At 49.6% G+C, this 23561-nt stretch overlaps 1 protein-coding gene across 13 annotated transcripts in view; it reads left to right on the top strand.

Annotated features, from left to right (window-relative positions):
* The window catches only part of ELFN1 (extracellular leucine rich repeat and fibronectin type III domain containing 1), a 104731-nt gene extending 82377 nt beyond the window's left edge, over nt 1-22354 (top strand). For 6 of the 13 annotated variants that reach the window (XM_032750984.3, XM_072935500.1, XM_072935493.1 and 3 more), the window contains one exon: nt 18765-22354. In XM_032750984.3, coding sequence (XP_032606875.1) covers nt 19205-21595 — 2391 coding nt within the window. In that variant the 5' untranslated portion in view covers nt 18765-19204 and the 3' untranslated portion in view covers nt 21596-22354. Of the gene's footprint in view, nt 1-14233; nt 14363-17202; nt 17352-18764 lie in introns of all 13 variants that reach the window. The other 7 variants (XM_041719059.2, XM_072935499.1, XM_072935492.1 and 4 more) reach the window with 2 other exon arrangements.
* Nucleotides 22355-23561: the final 1207 nt, after the last annotated feature.

Genomic DNA, 23561 nt, shown 5'->3' on the forward strand with positions numbered 1-23561 from the left:
CTAAGTGACAACTTCCATAGTCTTGGCTGTCTGAGTGGAGCTGGAGTTAGGAGATACTGGTGTTCTCATTAGGTCTCTGCTGTGTACTGAGCTATTAGCCTGCTCTTGCTAAGCAGCTCTGGACTGTCTTGCAGGCTTTGCTTGTACATGAAATGAGCTGTCAATTCAAAAACTCTTGGCTGTATTTCATAGCCTGGCTGTCACTTAGGCACCTCATAGCAGTGAGGACATCAGAAGCAGGTACTCTCCAAGGTATGAGAAAATGGTCGACTTTCAGCACTTTTATATTTTTCTCTTGAGCCTAAAATGAATTTTCCCTTGAAGGAATCTTGGTTCACCTGGGACACGATCCAACTGCAGTCCCCAGTGCTACATTGGCATGGCAGCTTGGCCATACTCTGTAATCAATCTTTTTTTTCCAGCTCCAGCTCTTGAATGAGGAGAACCTGAGAAAAAGGCCAGGCTGTGGAGGGGACACTCATCTCCCGAGCAAGACCTGCTTGGGACAGCACTGCCCCACCAACATCAACAAGCAAGGAGTGCTGCCATTGTGGACAGAAGTCTGTGCCACAGGCACAGCTAAGGATTCACAGGCTTGGCTGCAGGGGCTATGTTAAAATGACTCCAGTTCCCAGTTTGCTGCTGTTGTAGTGTGGGAAAGAATTGGCACCATGTTCCCCGTGGCAGGGCTTGCCTATACCTGGGGGGAACTGGAGAGATATTTTAATAATCTAAGTATTAGTTGCATCCCCAGTCCCCTTCTTGAGACTGATTCTAAGCAGTGAGGCTGAAAATTAATTGCTTACAGGGCTTTAATTTTTTTCACTACTTTTTAATTTTTCTTCTTTTTAGTTTTTGATTCTCATCTCACCTGTATTAAACTTCAAATCAATAGAATATGAGATATACAGCAGGGATTCTGCCAGCTCTCTTCTGCTCTCCTCCACTTCAGTCTGCAGTCTCTGTGGGTCAGCAACATTTGCTGCACATAGCCAAAAGCCTGTGGAGAAAACAAAGCTGGGGAAGAGTCTATTTTCTTCTGCTTTGTTTCCAATCCTGCCCAGGAACAGAATAAACTCAAACAGGCACTGTTTCAATCAAGTTTGCTTCTGCTGAGTCAGCTCCACTTAAAACTTGGCCTTTCCAAAAACCCGCAGTTCTCAGAAACCCCGGCCAAGATTCTATGGGTAAATATAAAATGAATTAGGAGGCAGGTTTTTAAAATAAAGGATTGCTCTTGGAACCCAGGGGTAATAATAATTCCTCAGGAGAATGCAGAATCTCTTAATCAGTAGCCCCGAGGTGCATGCTCAGCAGCACAGGGGAGGTGCTGCTGGGTGGAAGTGGCTGGAGCTGCTCTGGACACTGTGGTGGATTCCCCATCCTGGCCACTGGCACAGTGGCTGCTGCTCAGAGCGGGCACAGCTGGGTTGGAAGGTGCCCTGTTTTTGTTTTCTTTTTGTCTCTCTGGTAGCAACAGTCCTATGAGCTGGCTGAGAAACGTCTCCAGGCAAGTCTGTGCACTCAGAACTGGTGATTCAACCGCACCCGAGTGCCTGGAGGAGAGAGATTGGTTTCATTGTTGTTTTCAGCAAGGACGTTATCAAACAGGTTTCATTTGGATGGTGTCATTTCAGCTTGACTGTGTGGCATGGCTGGGATGCTCCACTTCGTTTGTGTTACAGTCGAGTGACTGAAAGAGATGAGAGGGGAAAAGGAAAATCAATTTTGAAGTATTTCTTTACTGCAAGAAAAATAACCCAAAACGTTGACTTGTGCTCCTAGTCTGCTACCAAATCAAGTTTTGCCATCTTGAATCTTCTCACAAGCCAAAATGTCTGGGGTTTGTCCAGCCAGCTGAAGTGATTGCTGCAGGATGATCTCGCTTTTGACAATCCAGGAGCTCCATACTCAGCTGATGGCACCACAGGGGCATGGAGAGGGTGCAGCCCCGCTCCAGGACAGCTCCCTCTCCCCATGGATGTTTGCCTGTCCCCAAACATCATTCATGTTTGTAGAGACAGAGCCCCTCCACCTCCCAGGTAACCACTGCCTTGCTCCAGGAGCCTTTTTTGTCCCCAAGTCTAACCTGATTTCTCTTGCTGTAATTTAAGCTGATTATTTCTTGTCCTGTCCACCATGGACATAAAGAACAGATTATTCTCTTCCCCTTAGCAGCAGCCTTTTAAGCACTTGAAAACTGTTATCACATCTCTTCTTCCATCATCTCTTTTAGGCAAAATAACCCAGTTCTTTCAATCTTTCTTTGTAGGTCATGTCTCATAGACCTCTGATCATCCTGTTTGCTCTGTGCTGCCTACAGCAGCGCCACCTCCTTTTTGATATGAGCTGCCAATAACCAGAATCTGCTCCAGTGTAGACCTCACCAGCCCTGGACAGATCAGAAAGATGATTTTTTGAGACTTCTAGGCCACGCTGCAGCTCGTACATCCCAGGGCTCTGTCTGCCTCTTGATGTGACACGGATATTTCATGTTCAGCTTGTGACCCATGATAATTCGTAGACCTTTTTCTTGCTTGTGGGCTTGGTGTTTCCCATGAGGTTTTGAGGTGAATGGCAAAAGGCAAGAATGAAGCATCTTGAACGAATGTTTTCTCTTGTATTTGTCAGTCTCTTGCAGGTCCTGATTTTGGTGTGTTCATGCATTCAAAGCACACTTTTGGTCAGGCTTTTGACCAGGCTGTGTGATACCTGGCTTAGATGTAACTCTGTCCATGCTGAAGAAGCTTTATTGATGAACCTTCAAGTTGCTGACTCCTATTACCTCATAATTTCTAGTGTTTTCTCTCTTTTGTTCATGTCCTTTCACTGTCTAAAACATGCTTATGTTTAGCACTCATTAATCAGCATTTTATGCAAAAGAGATGAGATTTTCAATTTTCTGCAGCCAACAGAGCATTGAAAAGCCTGTCTCCATCCCTCAGGAGCTGTTTTTAGAGTGAGCTGAGCCTTTTCCCATGACTTGACTTTTTTCCTTAGAAGCTGGAGGTTTCTGTGCAAAGGACAGTGGAAAGCTGGTCCCTGCAGCTCAAACCTGAAGGGACTCAGGGCAAGGACTCCAGATGATCGCAGGAGAAGTGTTTCCACCACCCAGCCACAGAGTCAGTCTCCAATGAGTATTTAAAGCGTTTATGCCATGTGGAAAAGCCCATGCCCCAGAGATGGGGCAGCACTGGTGCTGCTGCTCAGTGAGGCAAGGGGTGAAGGAGCCCCCCATGCTGCAGGTGAGCCTGGGCTAGGGCCAGCCTGTCAGTAGACCTGCCTGTCCTCCTCCCCAGGGGCTCCTCCAGCATCAGCTTTGTTCAGTTCTGGAAATCCCAGTCATGCCAAAGGTCCCACGGGGAGGGAAATGCAGGTCACTGCTGGGACAGACGTTCCAGGCAGGGGAGCTGTGCCAAGGTACTTGGGTTCTGATAGGAATTAATGTGGACATTGCTGGTAATGGCAGAGCTGGTGCTTCAAGTAAGTGCACAGAGGCAGGAAATGAACCCCATCAATTTTTAAGGTGTCAGCTGTTTCACGGGGCAGCTGCAGAGATGGAACGACTGGACCTCGTTTGTTAGGCAGGTCCTGCCCACAGCTGGCAGCTGCATGCAAACACACTCCTCCCATGCCATGGAGTGGGCCTGCGAAGCTGGAAATGGTCCCAGTTCGGTCAGAGTGTTAGCAAGACTGTGGATATTCAAGCATTCAGCTAGAAGGTGTGTTTGCAGGGTGGTGATTTAGATGAGGGTCTGTCTGTTGCTGTCTGCAGCTATTCAGTCCATGCTTCCAATGGGTCCCAATTCAGCAAATCATGTTTGACTGCAGGTGAGGACATTGCCACACCAAACCCTTCTCTTGCAGTGGAAGAACCCCTTTTTGTCCAGGACCTGAGTGGTATTTGGGAAACTACCCTGTTCCCACTGAAAACCAGGTGTCTCTTGTCCCCAGTTCCACAGAATCAGTACAGAGATTGTCACAGTGTGGGTGTTTTTATGAACTGGCTGCTCTCTCCTTTCTCAGTTCTAATTAAGTTGTATATTTTGGAAGTAAAAATGTCCTTTTTGATGATGTTGGTCAGGAAAGCTCTCCAGCATCTCCAATAAAGGGCAGAGAAGAGGCAAGTGATCAAAGGCAGGCTGTAATGAGCTATCGGAGGCAAGCCCAAGGTCAGTGGGGGCAAAAGGGCCATTGTCACGCTGGCTGGTGGTGCTCAGCTGGTTCCCCGCTCCTGCACACTCCCATTCCCATCACTGTAGCTGAGAATTTGGGTCTGAAGTCCCTAAACACACTCTGGTGTGGAGAGACAGTCCCTGCCATGTGGGCAACAGGCTTTAAATCCACACGGTGGAGAGAAGGGATGCTCACCTCACTTTAGGGATGGGACAGACACATGCCAAGACCAACTCCCTCCTCCCCACAGGGGTAAGAGTATCCAGTCGCTCTGGAAGAGCTGGAAGCGCTGCAGGAGTCGTCTGCAGGGAGAGACAATGTCTTGGCAGCAGGCAGAGATCTGGGGCGCTGATGAGAGGAAATCTAGGGCATCAAAGAGCAGAGATCGGGATAATCAAGGAGAAGAGATCTGGGGCATGGAGGAGCAGAGATGTAGGTAACCAAGGAGCAAAGATCTGGGGCATCAAAGAACAGAGATGTGGATAATCAAGGAGCAGTGATCTAGGGCAGGGAGGAGAAGGGGTCTAGGTAATCAAGGAGTAACAGTCTGAGGCATCCAGTGGGGTTGCTGTAGGGCATCAAGGAGAGGGCATCTGAGGCACTGAGGAGGGCTGTGCAAGAAGGTGGAGACAGGGCTAATGTCCAGCCCTGACCAGCATTTCATAGTCCAGGGTGGAGGGGAACAAACTTCTACAAGAAACACTGTGCAGCACAGTAAGCTCCCAGGGCTGTCCAGGACAGCTGAGCCTCAACTGCAGCCCCAGGCTCCTCCAAGGAGGAACCCTGGAGTTGCTTCAGCCAGCAGGAGGGAGCCTGCCTCCCCATCAGCAGGCATCAGCAAACATGATCTGTCTGAAAAATAGAGCCACGTTAACAGTTATTGATCTATAACTTTTAACCAATTTCTTTTTTACAATATTGGATTGCGTGCTAATATTAGCTTTTTATGGTCGGCACTAGGCAAACTCCACTCCATCAGCGAAAAACAGCTCCTGTGGGCCAATCTGCACCTCCCATTGAGCTGAATGATAGAGGACTGGAACAATATTTTTTGACAGATCAGTTCCTGTTCAGGGTAGCGGTGGCCATTATGCAAATCAAGCTATAAGAAGTTTAAAAGTCTGGAACCATTATATTTCTTTATTTCATTAACATCAATGCAAGCCAGGCAAGTTAATTCAACAGAGTGATCCCATTTCAGGGCTTGCACAAAATGGTCCCCCCATCATTTAACAGAACTGGTGAATTCCTCTACAGGTGCTCCCAGCAGCTGTACTGGGGCACTGAGGCATTTTTTGCATCACGCAGCTGGGAGAGGGGTGGGTGACAAATGTCTGTGAGCAGATTAGAGCACAGGAATCCTCTGCCTGAGCTGGCAGATGGCTGGGAGGGCCCTGCTCCTGGCAGCAGGCAGACATCCAGGAGGATGGGGGACAAGGAGGGGATCCATTACAAGGGCCTGATTTCCACTGGTCCTTGGGGATCTGCTCCCACCTCGGAGCACCTGCACATAATCTCTTTTGTGGTTTCCCCACCCCTAATTCTCTGCGTGGGCCATGAGAAGCTGCTTGGGCAGAGCTGCCCTGAAGTCACAGAGTGCACAGAGCCATAAGCACTTAGGATCCAGGTTTACAGGGCAAGGCAGCACGAGAGCACGGTGTTAAGCCCATTTCCTCCAGCCCTTGGTGCTGGACACACATATTCCCAGCACAACAGCAATATGAGGAGCTAAGCATTGATGTAATACAGGTATGGTGCTATAAAGAGCAGAGATTTGTGCTCTAGCCCATGCTGTGACACACAGGTGGTGGCCACCCTCCTCTTCCTCCATCATATCAGCACCACCACAGACACAGACCTTCGCAGCCATCCCCATCCTCCCACAGCCCCCTCACCTCCACCCCTCCAAGGCACAGGGGCATTCACTAAAACAGCTTTGCAGAAGAGCACCCACCCCACTTTGTGGCCCCCTTCAGCTGAGGGTATCAGCACCTCTTTACAATTAGAAAATTAATACACAATGCAAGGAAATTATAAGGTCCTGGCTCAGCCCTCGCACTAGTGTTCTGAGGAAGGGAGTGGGTGATTCCTGGTCACCCACAAAAGCCAGCAACCCCGGGACAAGCTGATTCTTCAGCACACCCTCTTCCTGCCATGGAACTCCCACACCAGACACAGCCACGGGCACACTCACACTTACTGATTTGCATAAATCTGGAAAATAAAGATCACAGCCTGCCACACTAATGGATCCCAGCACTACAATAGCTCCATTATAAATTGCAATGTCTTGGAGAATTACTGCTAAAGACTCTACCTTTTAGTGTTGAAACTTTTAATTGATTTTAAAATACACAATCAATCACAGTTAATCAAGGAATCATGAAGAAGCTATCGTACACAAATAGGCAAAGACAGCATTTAAACTACAATTAATGACCACTTAAACAATGGGGGGAATGAAAATAGGATTATTTATTAGTGTTTATGGACAGTATTGGATAAAGTAATGAAGCAGCAGCACAGTGGTGTGTTAGAAGCCAAAGCTGGTGATACTTAACACCAAGTGGCCACAAGTGACTCTTCAGTGCATGGGTCAATGGCACAGTTTAGAGAAATCTTTTCCAAGGAAGGAGATGCCTTTCCCCCCTCCTCTAAACGTTACCATGGCCCTGCAGCTGCTGGCGGAGGTCATCCATCTGGAAGGAAGGATGTAAAAAGCAATCCCTGGGTTCTCACCACAAACCCCATCTCTGTCCTAGGGCCAGTTAAACCTGTCAGGTACAGCCTTGCTCTGCCAGGGGGTCCTGTAGCCCCCCAACAAAACCATCTCTGGGCTGCCTTCAGCCAAATGCCCATCTATCACCTGCCAGGGAGCAGGACCTTAGTATTAGGGGGAGAGGTTAAAAACCCAGCTGAGTGTCCTGTTCCATCCTTGGAGAGCCAATTCTTTGTGTCCCAGGGTGGCAAGGAGCCTGACAGGCCAGAGAAGGGTGAGCAAAGCAAGGGCTGGGGGTTATTTAAGCCTGAGTCAAGGACAGTGAGCTTGGGCAGGGCAAAGGAGGTAAATTCCATGGAGGCATCTTGAGGCCCCTGAGGACTGTCCTTGTCCACAGCTCCAGGTGGTCTGTCCAGGATTTAGTACAAAAGACTATTTGGTCTAAGCTGGCTTTATTCCCACCCACATAGCCAGAGCCTTGCAAGCCCAGAGCCAGGTGCTGCTGAGGCACACACTGACACAATCCCACCTGGGCTGCCTGCAGACCCAGTTTGCTCTTTGCTGTGCTGGATCAAGACCTTTCTGTGCCCCCAAGCAATGCCTGCTGTCCCCAGGGACAGTGAGAGGCACAGGGGTGTGGCATTCACACAGGGAGCATCCTTTGCCTTCTGCCTGTGCAGTTTGAAGCTTTGCAACCACAGCTATCTAGTTCTCTAAATTAATAAGCAGCACCCAGATCCCCACTCCTCCCTGCCTGGCACAGGGAGGCAGTGAAGAAACAAATCCTGGTAAGGAGAAGGGGAGGGTCTGGAGGAAAGTTTGTCCTGTTGCACCATTCCCTGGAAGGCCAGTGCCACCTGACTCCAAAAGACACCGCCAGCACAATCCACATGCTGGTGTCCCTGCACCGGGTGGGGACTGTCCCTCCTTCCCTCCTGGGGCAGGGGTGTGGGGGTATTTTTGTGCTCAGATCTTTCTGTGGTGAGATGGAAATCTCATGCTTGAAGGAAGCTGCTTTTAGCACTGGACTTAAACTGCTATTAGTCATCTCAGATGTCTGAAAGGGAGCTGACAGCAGGTCAGCCCCCATAACCACATCTTCCCTGGGGCTTTGGTGGGGGCTGAGGATGCTGCAGCCCCTCTCTTCCAGCCCTGCCTGCCAGCAGCCTCCCTTCCCACAGTGCTTGTGCTCGCTCGCATGGATCAATGTCTTCCTCTCCTCCACTGTCTCTTTTATTGCCTTGCAAGTTGGCCCCAGGATGTTTTATCACACCACAGCACATAATACAAATGAAAAACAAAGGGGGAAAGTTTGAATCATTTTTTTAATATATTCATCCCTGTGCTGGGGAACAATGATCCGTCTGATTAAATCCGCATGCCAGAGTTTATTAAACCAGGTTGGCCTCTCGCTTTTCTCTCTCCTTTAGGCAGGGACAGGCTCATTAAAATGAGCATACTCTGCTCCCTCCCCAGTGCAGCCCTGCTTCACACAGTCCCTGTGCTGCTGCTATCTCAGAGACATCACCAGGAGCTGATGAATAGGGCTCTGCAGCTCGGTTTTCCCTGGCAGCACCGAGCTGTGGCTTTTTGGCAAAGGGCAGGAGATGCCTTCAGCCTCACAGCTGATGGGAACACACATCCAAGGAAAGGCCCCTTAAAACTGGAGGGAGGTGGAGGGGCAGGGCCTGGCTACCTCTCTAGCCCTGCCCCAGCACCTGATAGGTCATTTAGCTCCTCCTGGGTTCTGTTTCCCATCTGTAAAATGGGTTTCACGGGCACTGCTTCCCCATTAGGATAATTAATGGCTGTAAAGCACTTTGGATCCTGCACTAAGAATAAACTCATCAGCAATGACAAAGTGACAAGGGTCATCTAAGACACTCTCTCCCTGGGACCAGGTGCCTGTGTAGGCTCCTAAATCTGCCAGGCTGCTGTGCCTGCAGCTCCAACTCCCCTTGGCTACCTCGTGAGGGTGCCCAGCCCACCCAGTCACCCTCACCAGGAGGCATTTCCAGCAGTATTTGCTGCAGCTCCTCTTCTTCCTCAGGAGCCCTTCAGAGGCAACCTAAGCCTGTTCCACCCTGGCAATAACAGTGGCTTAGGCCCTGTAATCCCTCCTTTACTTGACTTTGGGTTATTTTGAGCAGGAGATTAAAGGTGATTATCTGCATCACCTGAGATGCTGCACTTTCTATCTCTAGCCCCTTTCCTCCATCCCCAGCAGCTCACCCCGGCCCAGGGAAATAAATCTCTCCCTCCTTCCCATCTCCTCTGCCACGCTTTTGTCTTGGGACAGCTGTCTGTCCACCCTGTCCACACAGGGTGCTGCCCTGTGGTGGTCCAGCATCAGCCTTGCTTCCTAGATCCAGCTTCTCACCTGGCTACCCATGTGTCCTGCCTGCTGAGCCAAGTGCAGAGATGCTCCACAGGAGGGGAAGACAAAGGAGGGCACCCCAGCACTATCTGGGATTCGTTCTGTAGGCTTCTTGAGGAGGAGGTGGTAGCAGAGAGGATAAAGTCAGTCCTCCTTTGGGCACTACAAGCTTGGCAGGGTGTCCTGGGTTCAACATCACACATTTACTACCACAGCTGGAGGATGGAGAATGTTTGTTTCTTTGGGAAATCCCACACTATTAAAAAAAAAAAAAATCCAAGTAACACAGGAAAAGCACTGAAAAATACCTGTTTCATGCCCAGGGAGGAATCCCCCTCACCTGGCAGCATCCAGCCATGGGCAGGGAGCTCCTTTCCATGTTCTGGGGACCATGTGCTGCTCTCCAGCTCACTCCAGCTTGGATTTAGCAAAGCACTTGGTGCTGAATTCCTCTTGAACCCTTGCTGAAATCAGCAGCTTTATTAAATGAAGGTGTAAACAGGCAGAGCTACGAGCAGTGACCAGAAATGTTAATTTACCTTCCTTTATGAGTGAGAGGTGCTCAAACATTGCAGTGGGGATTAGCAGGTACCTCGAAGCAATTGTTCCCCTTGGAAGCAAACTCCCACACATGGCATCACACCAGCGTGTGTGACCTGTGCACACATTCATGGCAAGCCTGCACCTTCACAGGCTGTTTTTCCTCATTTCAGACTACACCAGCCTAGAATCCATCTGCCACCCTGGAAATTAATAGCAATCATTAAACAAAAAGAGCTGGCAAAAAGAAGCCTGAGGTGAAAAGCAGCTATTTCTGCCAGAAAAAAAATTAAAACTATTTAGACATACAGAAAGTCATTTATTACTGTGAAGTCCTCCCTCCACCTGGGGTTTAAATCTCATTACAGTTTGTCCAAAACAGATGTTACCCTTTAGCAGTAGATTATTAACAATAAACTGCAATCCTCCAAAGAGGGTAGGTGTTTTGGGTTCACTTGCTTTTTCGGCTCGGGTAACCTCCACAGGAAATGTTTGGGAAAAGGACGGGCAATCCAAACACTGGCACAGCTCCCTGCTTCTGTTGTCTTGGACTCCAAAGTTTCTCTCCACTCTCCATATCTTCTGGACAAGCAGGGAAACGCAGAGTACCAGGGAGTGGCCACAGAGCCGGCTGAGGGGCAGCCAGGATGCTGAGCAAGGGCTCTGTGTGCTGCAGCAGCTCCTACTGCTGCTTCTCCACCATCACTTTGGCATGTGCCCAGACAAAAACAGTTTCTTTTGTAGTCTAGCATGTGCACAGCCCATTTTTCACAAGCTTCTCTGCATCTGGCCACACACTTTTAGGTAGAAGGCTGTTTGGTTGAGCTTTGGGCATGCTGGCACTATAAAGGAAACCCAGTGGTTCCTCATCCCTGTAGCTGAGTATCCTCTGTGGGAAATCAGGTAGTCTTGAGAGAAGCACTGTCTGGCACCATGTTTAACCAGCCAAGCCCACAGTGGGGTATCTGTGCTCTGTTTAGATTTAGCATAGTAAAGATACCTGCTCAGGAGTCTAGGAGCCTTTTAATCATGCTGTAAACATAATCAAATGAGACATTATTACCAGCTCCAAACACATGTGGCCATCTCCCTGACCATCTCAGGTAGCAGGAAGCACATTCCCAGTGTTCTCCAGAGACACTGCTAAATAGATGTTCACACAATGCCTCCCAGCACACCTGGGAAGGCAGTGAGAACCAGATATTTCAGGACTGTTGATGCTGAAGCCAGTACCAGCATCTCAGAAAACTCTTTTTGCTATCAGTACAATTTTTCCTGCATCCCGAGGGAAGCATCAAGGACTCTCATGGGCTATGTATGTCTGTGAGTACTTATTGCTGAAGAGAATTTCCCCCCAGCACAGCACATCTCAGGCTTTCAGGCTTTACAGTTTATACCCAATGCCTTCATGGAGCCCTGAGGGGCCCAAGGAGAGCCCCAAGAAAGCAGAGTACTCACCTGCCTACAGGTGCAGGTATTGTTGGCATGAATCTGTTGCACATCCTTTCACACTGTGTCAAAGGCATGATGGAATAACTGCAGGGGCTGTGCTGGTGGGAAGAAAAGGCTGTAATTCATGGCTGAAATTAAGCCATTAAAGAGCAGCTGAGGTGAATAAATGCACACAGCCATCGTGTGGACTCTGCCCTCTGCCAGAGGGTGCAGTCACTGCTGTCTCACATCCCTGGGCCTCCTCATGTGTTAATCTTCACCAGCCCTTCATCCTCTCACTTCCATCCCAGACCCAGCTGGAGCACAGACCTGCAACATCCAGGCCACCACCACCCGGCTGGGACCACTGACCCACCTCTCAAATATCCAAATAAATGGATATTTGTTTGTAGCCTGGGTATCTGACCCATGAGGAGTGTCCTATTAAAAATAAATAAATAAAAAGGTGAGCACGTATTTACACTCTGAAACAACACAGCCTGGTAAACTGCTTTTCTGTAGAAACACAGCATCTGTTTGGGTTAAGAGAGCAGGGTTGGAAATGTTGATGGGGACCTGAGCTGACCTAGGGAAGGGTCTCCTCCAAGAGAGGACCAGTGTGAGCTGCTCCAGCAGAGCCACCTGCAGGAGCAGGGCTGTGATGGGTGAGCTGTACGTGGAAGGTGGTCATGCTTGGTTTCCTCTGCAATGCTGTTATCCTGAATAAACATTAGATTGGTTTTGGAGGGCTGCCCAGATGATCATTAACCTTCTCCTGGCCCATGACAAGAAGCCAGCCTGCAGCACTGAGCTAAAATTAGGCTTGTAGGGCACTGGGGCTTGCAGATACAGCAATATTTGGGCAGAAACCCCCTCCAGAAAGTGGATAGCCAGAGGGTCCAGCCTTAAGCTGGGCTTCTCAGCTCCAGGAGGCCATTAAAATCACAAGATAACCTGCACTGGAAGAGACATCTGAAAGTCTCCGACCAGAAAATCAGGACCAGCTTCCAAGGTGAGTGATTCAGTGAGAGGTTAGCAGAGGTATTTGCTTACAGCACAGACATAACAATTCCTGTGTGCAGGACACATGCTGATGGGAAGGTGAATTCTGTTCTGCCTACCTAGAGAGCCATGAAGTCCTTCATGAGCTGTGTGTTTTCTTCTCCATCTCTCAACACTCAGGTTTACAGCCTACCTAGAAGTTGTGATATTGCACTGGCCAGAGACCCCTTCACAGGGGAAGGGCAGGACAGAGGGGGAAGTGTTCTGCAAATGCAACCATAAAAATATCAGAGCAAAAAAGATACTTGCACCTCTAAAAATAATTTCTAACAGCTCACCATTTCACAGATCCATCACCAGATTGTCCCCTGTGTAAAAGTGGGTTTTCCCATCTGGGAGGCAAAGGGTTATGCAGGCTTCCTGCAAAAATAAATTCATGAATGAAAGCAGTAAAGCCCTTTTCCAAACAGCAGCAAAGATCTGAGTGAGGATGACGATGCAGGGAGACAAGGCTCAGCTCAGATTGTCACTGCTGGGGAGCACCAGCAGCTCCACTGCCCAGCGTGGGGCTGGCTCCCTCATTGCACTGGTGCTGGGAAAACATCCTTTGGTGTTCAGCACTGTTTACAGGGGAAAACGGGACTCTTGCTTCCACACCAGACCTCTGCTTTTCCCCAGCCTACCATCAGCATAACCATCCCATAATGAAGCTGTGATTCAGACTGATTATTTCTAAGGAAAAATCCCATCAAGAAAGTACCAGAGAGGCTTTCTCCCATGGAAACACGTCTTATTGCTAGAGTAGTACCTGATCATAGCTCTTACTTCTCTACATTCCCTAAAATGTTTTGCCTCTTCACCTTCCCCTAACTCTGTCCCTCTCATCACATTTCTCAGCTCCTTGAGGGCTCAACTGCACTGTCAGGAGCTGGAGCTGATGTTCCACTGCCGCTCGTGCTGATGTTTTGGAAGGCTGGTTTAATGCACAGGTGCCCCAGCTGGGCTTAAGAGGTTGCTCACCAAGAAAATCATTTATGCATTTATTTAAACTCAGCAGAGGCTTCTGCTCAGCAGCCCACAGCAGCATGAGATAGGGCTGTCATCTCAACAGACCCTGGAAACCAAGCAGCATGAGATGGATGTAAATGATTTCAGACTGCAGCTGAGTAACAACAGAATAGTCTTATTTTCTGAAATCCCAACAGTTTGTCTTGAAAATGTTGTCGTTTTAAACCAGAATTTATCTTACCATAGAAAATAGGTTCTTAAAAATGTTTGTGCAAAGGAGGTCTGTTCTGGCCATTCCCAGGCTGCAGCTCTGGCCTCATCCTGGCTTTTGGAAGCACAGTGGCTTTGAACTAGGATTCCCCTCAGGCACTACTGCACCCAAGTTTACTGCTAAATTAAATGGGATTGAATATCAGCTTCCAGTAAAGAGCATAACTTTTTCAATCAAGGTTAAGATAGGAATAAGCCAAGGAGAGATTTGCCCCAACACCATACAGAGCCCAAGAGTGTTGACATGCTGATGATATTAATATCCCTGTATAAAGACCAAGCATGTGATTTGTCCTTATTTCTCTCAGTGTCTCCCAGAAAAGTTATCTCTTTGCCATTCCTCCCACCTGGATACTTGTGATGTCTGTGACCTCCCAGAGTCCCAGGAAAAGCTGTCCTGGGTGAAATGCTGAGCACTTCTCCCTCAGCTTCCCCTTCACCTCTCTGCTTTCTTCCTTCTTAATCTCTCCTCAAACCTCAGTGGAAAATATACCTCTTCTCCCTTGCCTGTTTTTCGTAAATAATAAGTAAGAGGAGAGAGAGTAGAATTGACTGCAGAACTCTAGTATCTAACACTGTGAGGTGTTTGGGAATAAGGCTGGGATGCACAAAATGCTGCCTAAACCCTGTCAGTGAAAGATATTGGGACCAGGACGACTGGATATAAAATGAACTTGAATTTTACAGGCTTGAGTGTTTTTATTATCCAGGGACGCTTTGGTTCTGAGCAACATCACCCAGCAGGAGTCATGGAGCAAAGACCAGGAGTATGAATGAGGGAAAAACTTGCCTGGAAGCCTCCTTTCCCCACCTGACATATGGACATTAGCTATTTACAGGTGATTTCATCACTATAAAAGGTTTCATCTGCCATCTTGGAGCTGCCTCTCCAGATTATCTTACACATAATGAAAAACCAAGGTTCACTTTAAAATCTGGCTACTGTTAGCCAAATTTTCCCTCCCCTTCAGTTTGGGTGACCAAACACTCATGCTTGTAATGTACCACTTCCATTTTCCTCTGTCTCTCTTTGAAGTGGGGATAATTTTTTGATAAAACAGCCCAAGCTGCTGTGAAAGAGGACCTAGGAGATGCTGGAGATGGAGCTGCTAGGGAAAAGGAAGTTGTGGAGATGCAGAAATGCCAAGGAGAGGAGCCCTGCTGTGTGTTACACACGCACACGCATGCGTAATCTTGTGTTCCCTCCGTAAATGTAATCCACAGTTTGAAATAACTCATTCAGTAGAATAACAAAATTAGGAACTGAGTGCCAGCTCTCTTCCCAGCCCCCACAGCTGCTTTGTTTGCTTCCTTGCAGCTGCTGCTCTGGTTTAATTTTCCAAGATGCCATTAGTTGGGAAATGGAAGCAAAAAACTTCCCAGCCAGCTTGCACTTGTTTTTGAAGCTCCAGCTTCTCCTTTTATTTTCCACCTCCCTTGCTATGGGTTTTCAGCCAGGATAAGGATGCTGCTGCTCATCAGGGCACAGGCTGCAGCCTCAGAATTCCAGCCACCCTCTTTGCTGTTGGGTTGCTGACAGGGACCAGGGCTGGAGAAGCAGAGATGGGTTGGAGGGGAGCATATCACAGTCAGGGCTGAGGATTAGCAGGGAGAAGCATGGACCTGGGCTCCAGCATGGATACTGGATATCAGAGGCAATGAGCAGGAGGAGCAAGGGGTGAGGGAGTTGTCATTGCCCCTTTGCTGGCCTCTGTTAGGCACAAGCACCCAACATCATCTCAGCTGGTCAAAGCATTCTGCCTGCTGAGAGCAGAAGGAAAGGGAATTACAGCAGTGTCTGCAGGGCCCAGGAAACTGCAGGAATGGTGCAGGAATTCCCTGGGTGGCTACCATGTCATGGATGTGGCCTGTTGTCATTGTCACCATGGTGCCACACTTCAAGATATTCTGACTGAGATTAAACCAATCATTCCAAAACATTTCTATTGTTATTCCACACTATCTTCATTGCCACCTTTTGCTTCATTCTCCAGCAGCAAAAGAGACCCTCAAAATGCCACTTTCCTGGTTGTTTTTCATGTGAGAGTTTTGCTGGTTTATTCCCAGGTTTTCTCAGCTCTGTGGGGGTTTAGAGGACTGGAAAAAGTGATGTGCAATTGTGTTACCAGGAGAATATACTCGGGACAGCTGGGCAAAGGCGAATCAAGCAGGCAGGAGAGTTAAACCACGGACCCTTGTGGGATGCTTGGTGCTGGTGTTGCTTGGGCACACCCCCACACCCACCACGGGCTGGGATGGAGGCTCTCAGAAGCCAGCAAGATGAGCAATTATGCCTTTTGTGCAAAGCAACAAGACCCACTTCTCCACTCACCAGTCAAGTCCCGAGAATCTAATAAAAAGGGAGATTAGCCCCTCTTTCCTCTCTCACATCTCCTTAATGCTGTCATTTTATTCACACTTTGTAAAGCAAATAAACCAGCAAATTGCTTGCTTTAATGAGCTGAAATTAAACTCAGGCTGCTGATAAAATGCCATTTCTCCTTTCTGTTGTTGGGCTGATAGGCAATGTATGGAAAATAAGAGAAAACATACAGTGGGACACTTACTAAACGTGTTTGAGTCATTTCCTGCTGCTCTTCTTCATCCTCAACACCTCCAATTAGATGGGGGAAGCACAAAGGTGCTATAGGGGAAGGCTACAGGGGATCAGCCTGGCAGGATCTGTGGGGAGTCTGTCTCTGCTCCTTGCTCATGGATAGTCCCACTCTATTAATGCCCTCTGCCCACAGCCTTTCCCCAGGGAGCAGTGACAAGAACATTCCTCTGCAAGAAAAAGGCTGGTCTGGCTCTGCAGAGCCTTCCCAAACACAAGTTTGCCCAGACAGGGTGGTTGGGTCACAATGGGAGACAGGGGGGACTGAACAAATGCTTGCTGAAGAGAATATGCCAAGTGCATCCCTTCCTGCTGCCTGTGCTCGGCTTGGCAGGGCTTCCCTTGCCTGCAGGAACCCACAAGTCCATGGAGGAGGACAGGGAGATGCTGGAATCAAGTGCCACCCCAAAGGGACAACTGGAGCAAGCCATTGCTATGGCTCTGCAGGCCAGGAATGCCCTCATCCCACACCCTTAGGGGAATGCACATCCCCACAGCATGCAGGAGGAGCTGGACACCAGGCTGCTCCCTGTGGCAGAGGAGAGCTGGCACTCCTAGAGGGAGAGTCTCCACCTGCAACACAGTGCATGTGCTGGGATTGTCACCCCAGCAAGAGGAGCTCGGAGCACTTTGCTTCACTCTCCCACCACCCCATGAAGTGCTGTCATTATCTCACGGTACCAGAGAGGAGGCTGGAGAGCAGAGAGGTTAATTGAGTTTTCTAACACCGGAGGGATGCAGCAGCAGCCGTGTTTCAGTCTGGCACTGCAGCCCATGGGGGTGGCAAGGGGGGGCACTCACCTGCAATCTGCCAGGGAGCACAGTCCCACTTCCCTTCCTCGCTGGCTCCGAGGACTCAGCCATGTTCAAATGGACCTCCAGGTGCTGGCAGAGCATCTCAGGGAAAAGGTGGCTGGAAAGTCTCATGTGCAGAGAGCTGATGTGAGAGAAGGTCTCATCATTCATGTGATGGAAACATAACTGTCACCAGGGAACAGACTCATTGTTCACAATCCAACCAAATAAACTGTTTTACTGCTTATTAATACTGGCCTGTTTTCCAAGGTATAAACTGAATGGTGGACAGGGGTCTCTGCAGTGAAATATGCTCTCCTTCCCTGCCTGGTATTGTGGCTGGAAAAGACCCTGTTTCTCTGGGACAAGGGTCAGAGTATACATCTGCCTCTAAACAATCAGCTCCACACAATTTTCAGGTATGTAGCACCAAGAGCAGTCCAGCCTGGGCACTGTAAAATGGTCTGGAAAACTGTTTCTGGGTTTATAATTTTTTTCAGATTTAATGAAAGAACATTTGGATGTAAGATGTGGCCCCATATCCTTCACAACTTCCCAAGAAATCTGCTGCTCTAACCAGCTCTGTTTCCAAGGAGTATTGGTGCTGTCTTCCCTGGCTTCTACAGTCTGCCCTTGGACAAGGGAGACAAACAGTGTTCCCTTTCCCAAAAAAGTTCAAAGAAGGATTTCTCTAGATAGGCCATGATGATTTCTCTCCATTTGTGGGCAACTCCATCTTTGCTACAGCATCTTACTGCTTCTGTGCTACCAGCCCAAAGTTCTGTTTGGCAGTAGAGATATCCACAGATGATGTTTTCAATATCTTGTGGAAAAGCATGACCCAGGCGATGCTGGTGGTCATGCATTTCCCACCTCTCCACTTTTGCCTTCCTGTTTCCCTAAGAAATCACAAAAAGAAGTTAAGAGCTGTCCATGGAAATTTATGCTTAGTAAAAAATTTAGGGGGAAAAAAATGGAAAATATGAGCCAGAAATTAGTTTCTTTGTGGGGAGTGTGGCTGCTGGAAGTCTCACAGGTTTGTTTCTAGTGAAGGCTTTTCCTAGTCTTCAAACAGCTGTTTCTGGCTGGGGAGGGAGAGTCTTGTCCCATCTTCTGCAAATGCTCTTGTTATGCCACTGAATGTTTGCTGGTTTTCCACACCTCTGCATCATTTCACCTGGGAGGGAGAGCCTTGGAGAAAGGCAACAAGCCCCCAGCAGGGACAAGGGCACTGGGTGGTTCACAATCACACCAGTGGGTTTTGCAAAGGTTCCCAGAAACAGGATAAGCATCTGATGCTGGGCTGTAGCTCAGATGCTGCATGGCAGTGCAGGCAGAGAGACACGGTGTCCTCGAGCAGCACCCCTTGTGTGGGCACTGCTGCTGCGCACACCAGCACATGAGACAGCCAGGATTCCCCTCAGCAAGACGCTGCAGCATCAAATCTACATCAGAGCGAGTTGTCTAGACTTCGTCTGCTCTCAGCGGAGAGGAACAGACACTTCTGGGGCATCACTCCTCTCCTCCTCAGGTAGACACCTAAATAGGTCAGACAAACGGTGTGCTGGATGTGTGTTGGTCTCTCAACTGCCAAAAAAGTGATGCTGGACAAGGGCTCAGAGGGTGACCTCGGTGGTCAGTGACTTCCTCTCCTTGTGCTGCCAAACAGTGCAGGTGGCAGCCAAACAAGCCAAAGGCTCCTTGAAAGCTGGTTGCCAGAATGGGAAGGTGCATGCCTAACTAATAGGGGAGTTGGATGGATCTCCAGCACCTCTGAGTGCTGACTGCCTTTCCTTTGTGCTTAATTTGTGCTTGTGTTTTGTTTTGAGCAGGTGAGCCGGGGGACTGAGAGGGGACAGCTGAACACACAGAGGCACAGGGAGATGGGGACCAGCGCCACGATGTGCAGCAAAAAGAAAACAAGGAGAAGTACTATAAAAAATGAGAGGAAGGCTTGTCTCTAAGCCTGAACAACTCCTCTGCACAGGCGCTTAACTTCATGACTCCCTCCTCGAGATGCCAGAGGCCTGGTGATGTGGGACCAGCCTCAACCACCAAGGCCTTGGTAGCAGCCCCTGGCTGCTGGCTGCCGCGTACCGTGGGCACCGAGGTCTGCTTTCTCCACGGACGCTTCCCTCCCGTCTCTGAGCCATGAGGAGAAGGGAGAGGCAAGCAAAGCTTCCGAAGGAGCACTAGCCCACACCTTGCCGGCCCCTGTCCTGTTCCCCGCTTCCAGCAGACCAGGAGCCCCTTCTCCGTGCTGCCCTTCCAGATGGCAGGTCGCCGGTGGGCCGCGACGTCAGCCCTCTGCGTGTGCGTGGCGGCCGTGTCTCTCCTGCACGCCGGCGGGGTGAGGGCAGACTGCTGGCTCATCGAGGGGGACAAGGGCTTCGTCTGGTTGGCCATCTGCAGCCAAAACCAGCCCCCCTACGAGTCCATCCCCCAGCAGATCAACAGCACCATCGTGGACTTGCGGCTGAACGACAACAAGATCAAGAGCGTGCAGTACGCCTCGCTCAGCCGCTTCGGCAACCTGACATACCTCAACCTGACGAAGAACGAGATCTCCTACATCGAGGACGGTGCCTTTTCAGGACAGTTCAACCTCCAGGTGCTGCAGCTGGGTTACAACCGACTGAGGAACCTCACCGAGGGCATCCTCCGGGGCCTGGGGAAGCTGGAGTACCTCTATCTCCAGGCCAACCTCATCGAGACTGTCACCCCCAATGCCTTCTGGGAGTGCCCCAACATAGTGAACATTGACCTGTCCATGAACAGGATCCAGAGACTGGACAGCAACACTTTTCGGGGCCTAAACAAGCTCTCTGTCTGTGAACTCTACAGTAACCCCTTCTACTGCTCCTGCGAGCTCCTCGGCTTCCTGCAATGGCTGGAGGCTTTCACCAACATGACACGCACCTACGACCGGATGCAGTGCGACTCCCCACCCGACTACATGGGCTACTACTTGTTAGGCCAAGGCCGGACTGGCTACCGCAATGCTCTGAGCATGCTCTCGTCCCTTTGCACTGGTGGCTCCTACACTGTGATCCCTCGTTTTATCCCTCCCAGGTACCAGGTGACCACGGTGCCCTCCGAAAGCCCCTGCTCCGAGGAGGAGTGCTCCTCCGGCGACGGCACGACGCCGCAGTTCTCCCTGTTCACGCCCATCGGTGAGACGGAGGTGCGCCCCAACATCCAGGTGAAGCACCTCAACCACAACTCGGCCGTCCTCACCGTGCAGATTCCCTACCCCTTCAGCAAGATGTACATCCTCTCCCAGTTCGAAAATGGCTTCTCCTCCATGATCACCAAGCTCAGGAAGAAGGAGGAGAACATCACCGTGAGCAACTTAGTAGCACAAAGAGATTACACCTACTGTGTAGTCTCTGTTCACCAGTACTCCAAGTACAACCACACCTGCGTCACCATCACCCCCACCAGACCCAACCGCAAGGAGCCAGTGCCCACCCCTTCCACTGCCACCCATTATATCATGACAATCCTGGGTTGTCTCTTTGGCATGGTGATTGTCCTGGGGGTGGTGTATTACTGCCTGCGGAAGAGGCGCCAGCAGGAGGAGAAGCACAAAAAGGCTGCCGGCAGCATGAAGAAAACCATCATCGAGCTGAAGTATGGGCCAGAAATGGAGACCACCAGCATCACCCAGCTGTCCCAGGGGCAGATACTGGGTGGGGAGACAGTGACCCGCATCCCCTACCTACCTTCTGCTGGCGAGGTGGAGCAGTACAAGCTGATTGAGAGCAGCGAGACCCCTAAGGCCACCAAGGGCAACTACATGGAGGTGAGGACGGGTGAGCAGCCTGAGAGGAGAGACTGTGAGCTGTCCCTGCCGCCAGACACGCAGGGCTCTGTGGCTGAGATCTCCACCATTGCCAAGGAGGTGGACAAGGTGAACCAGATCATCAACAACTGCATCGATGCCTTGAAATCTGAGTCCACCTCCTTCCAAGGGGTGAAGTCGGGGGCAGTCTCCACCGTGGAGCCTCAGCTGGTGCTCTTGTCAGAGCAGATCCCCAGCAAGCACGGATTCCTTTCCCCCGTCTACAAGGAAAGCTACAACCACCCTCTCCAGCGACACCACAGCATGGAGGCGGCCCCCAAACGCTCCAGCACCTCTTCCAGTGGCTCCATACGGAGCCCCAGGTCCTACCGCTCCGAGGGATCGGGCCACAAATCCGAAGCCAAATACATTGAGAAGACATCCCCCACCACCGACACCATCCTCACTGTGACACCGGCCGCGGCCATCCTGCGGGCAGAGGCGGAGAAGATCCGCCAGTACAGCGAGCACCGGCACTCGTACCCCAGCTCGCACCCAGGGGAGCAGCACGACAGCATGGGCGGGCGGAAACCCTCCATCCTGGAGCCTCTGACCCGTCCTCGCCCCAGAGACCTGGCCTACTCCCAGCTCTCGCCCCAGTACCACAACCTGAGCTACACCTCCAGCCCAGAGTACACCTGCAAACCATCGCACAGCATCTGGGAGCGCTTCAAACTCAACCGCAAGCGGCACAAAGACGAGGAGGAGTACATGGCAGCCGGCCATGCCCTACGCAAAAAGGTCCAGTTTGCCAAAGACGAGGATCTTCACGACATCTTAGACTACTGGAAGGGCGTCTCTGCCCAGCAAAAGTCCTGAGTCCTCACACAACTCATGACTTAACACACTAACTGGACCAAAAGAAATCCGCAGCAGCTATTTTTATTCAGACTGTCTTTGAAACAAAATAAAATTAAAAAAAAAAAAAAAAAGAGAATCAATAAAAAATTAAAAGAGAGAACAAATAATGAAAAATCTATAAATATTCTATATAATATATACAGTGAGATATTAAAATGTCCTCACGTTGGTGAGACGTGCACCAAATTTGAACACAAACTTTGCAAACAAACAAACTGTGGAGTGGGGGAAAAAAAAAGTTTTGTTTAATTTTGATTTTTTAAAAAAAATATAAGAAAAAAGAAAAAATTGAATATAAAATGGAAATGAAAGAGCGGGCAGAGAGCTGAGGTCTGGCGTTTTCCAATATTGCATTGCATGAGTCCCTATTCCGTGATTTTGTGGATTCTTTGTGAACAGTTTGTGTTCTTCCTTCCTTCCCTTCCAAAATCAACAGCGACAAAAACAGCAACAAAAACCAAAAAGAGACCGGAAGGAGCTCCATCTTTTGGGCTGTTTTTGCAAACGGAGTCTTCCAGTTTAGACTTTTACCCGGTTGAAGGCCCGTTCACATTTTCACTCACTAAGAGGTTTTGCCACACATTGCATTGTAAACCGAAGTCGTTAATTGTACAGAGAAAATTTCTATATTTGCAATGTTTGCTGTATAATGAGAAAGAGAGAGGAGAAAAAAACAATACTACATCTACTAAAAATATATATATATATCTATATTCACCTGTTTGTACCAGGTTTTAATCATGGATTTTAGAGAAAGAGATGGAGTTTTATTTGAAGAACTTTTTTGTTGGTTGGTTGGTTGATGGAATATGTTTGGGGGCGGGGAGTGTTGGAATTCTAAGTGTTTTGTTTTGATTTCTTCCACCAATTGACTGTGTCCAAGTTCTCATCACTCCCAAGCACATTGAAGAAAACAGGCTCGTACCCAGGAAAATAGAATCCCACACCTTATTCCAGGTGGGAGACCATCACCACCAGGAACTGGGAAGGGGATGAGAAGTGAAGGGCTCTTGGCTGAGCAGGTGGCACCATGCAGTGGGATTTCTCCTGCAAATTGGTCTCTGCCCCTAAACTCTGTCTGGGCAGTGGGGGCCCTTGGGACCAGCCACTGAGGGGTGGATTATCCCCCCTCTTTCAGGATGGGGAGTCAGTGATGAGTTAGAGCACAAAGCCTCCTGCTGCTCTGTGGAAAAGGAGAGAAAGGAGGCTGATTTTGCTTTTGAGGTAAAAGACACTCAGCATTTACAGCCTGCCCCATACTGAGACACCCTGGGGAGCCCCTGACCAGCCCTTGGCACTCTGAGACTGGAGGAGAAGGGGATAGCTCCGTGTACATGGGTCTACCCAAGCAGCCACGTGCCCCTCAACAACTGCTGTCCAGTACTGCTCCAAGACTCCAACTCTGAAATACTCACATGAGGTGAAAAGGGAGATGTTGAGGCCATGAAGGCACTTCCAAACCACACTGGAGGCCAAAGGACACTACTTTGTCCTGTCAGCTCCAGCTGAGTCCCAAGCCCCTGTGCCTTACCCAGCCATGACCAACAAAAAGTGAGGGCTTCGTGAGGCTCTGAGAGCTGCCCTGCTCCCAGGTGAGTGTGTGGGAGCCAGCACAGTGAGGTGAGGTGCTAAGCTCCCCAAATGCAGCCCTGTGAGGCCCCGCTGCTTGCCAGAGATTTTCCCCTTGCATCCTGCTCACAAGTCGCTTTGGATGGACATCCTAAGTCCTGATGGATGAGCACTAGGGCCCAGGAGCAAACCATATCCCATCCTGTTATTTCAATATTTCAAAGTGATTTTGACAGGTATTCTTGCAAAAGGTTATGTTTGTTCAGAAAGGAGCTGAGCCAGGAAGACACAGAGCAGGCTGGGAAGTGCACGAGTTCATTCCCCGTGGTTATTTGTGTAGACAACAAACCATTAG

Source organism: Taeniopygia guttata, chromosome 14, assembly GCF_048771995.1.
Source record: "Taeniopygia guttata chromosome 14, bTaeGut7.mat, whole genome shotgun sequence".
Classification (NCBI taxonomy): Eukaryota; Metazoa; Chordata; class Aves; order Passeriformes; family Estrildidae; genus Taeniopygia; species Taeniopygia guttata.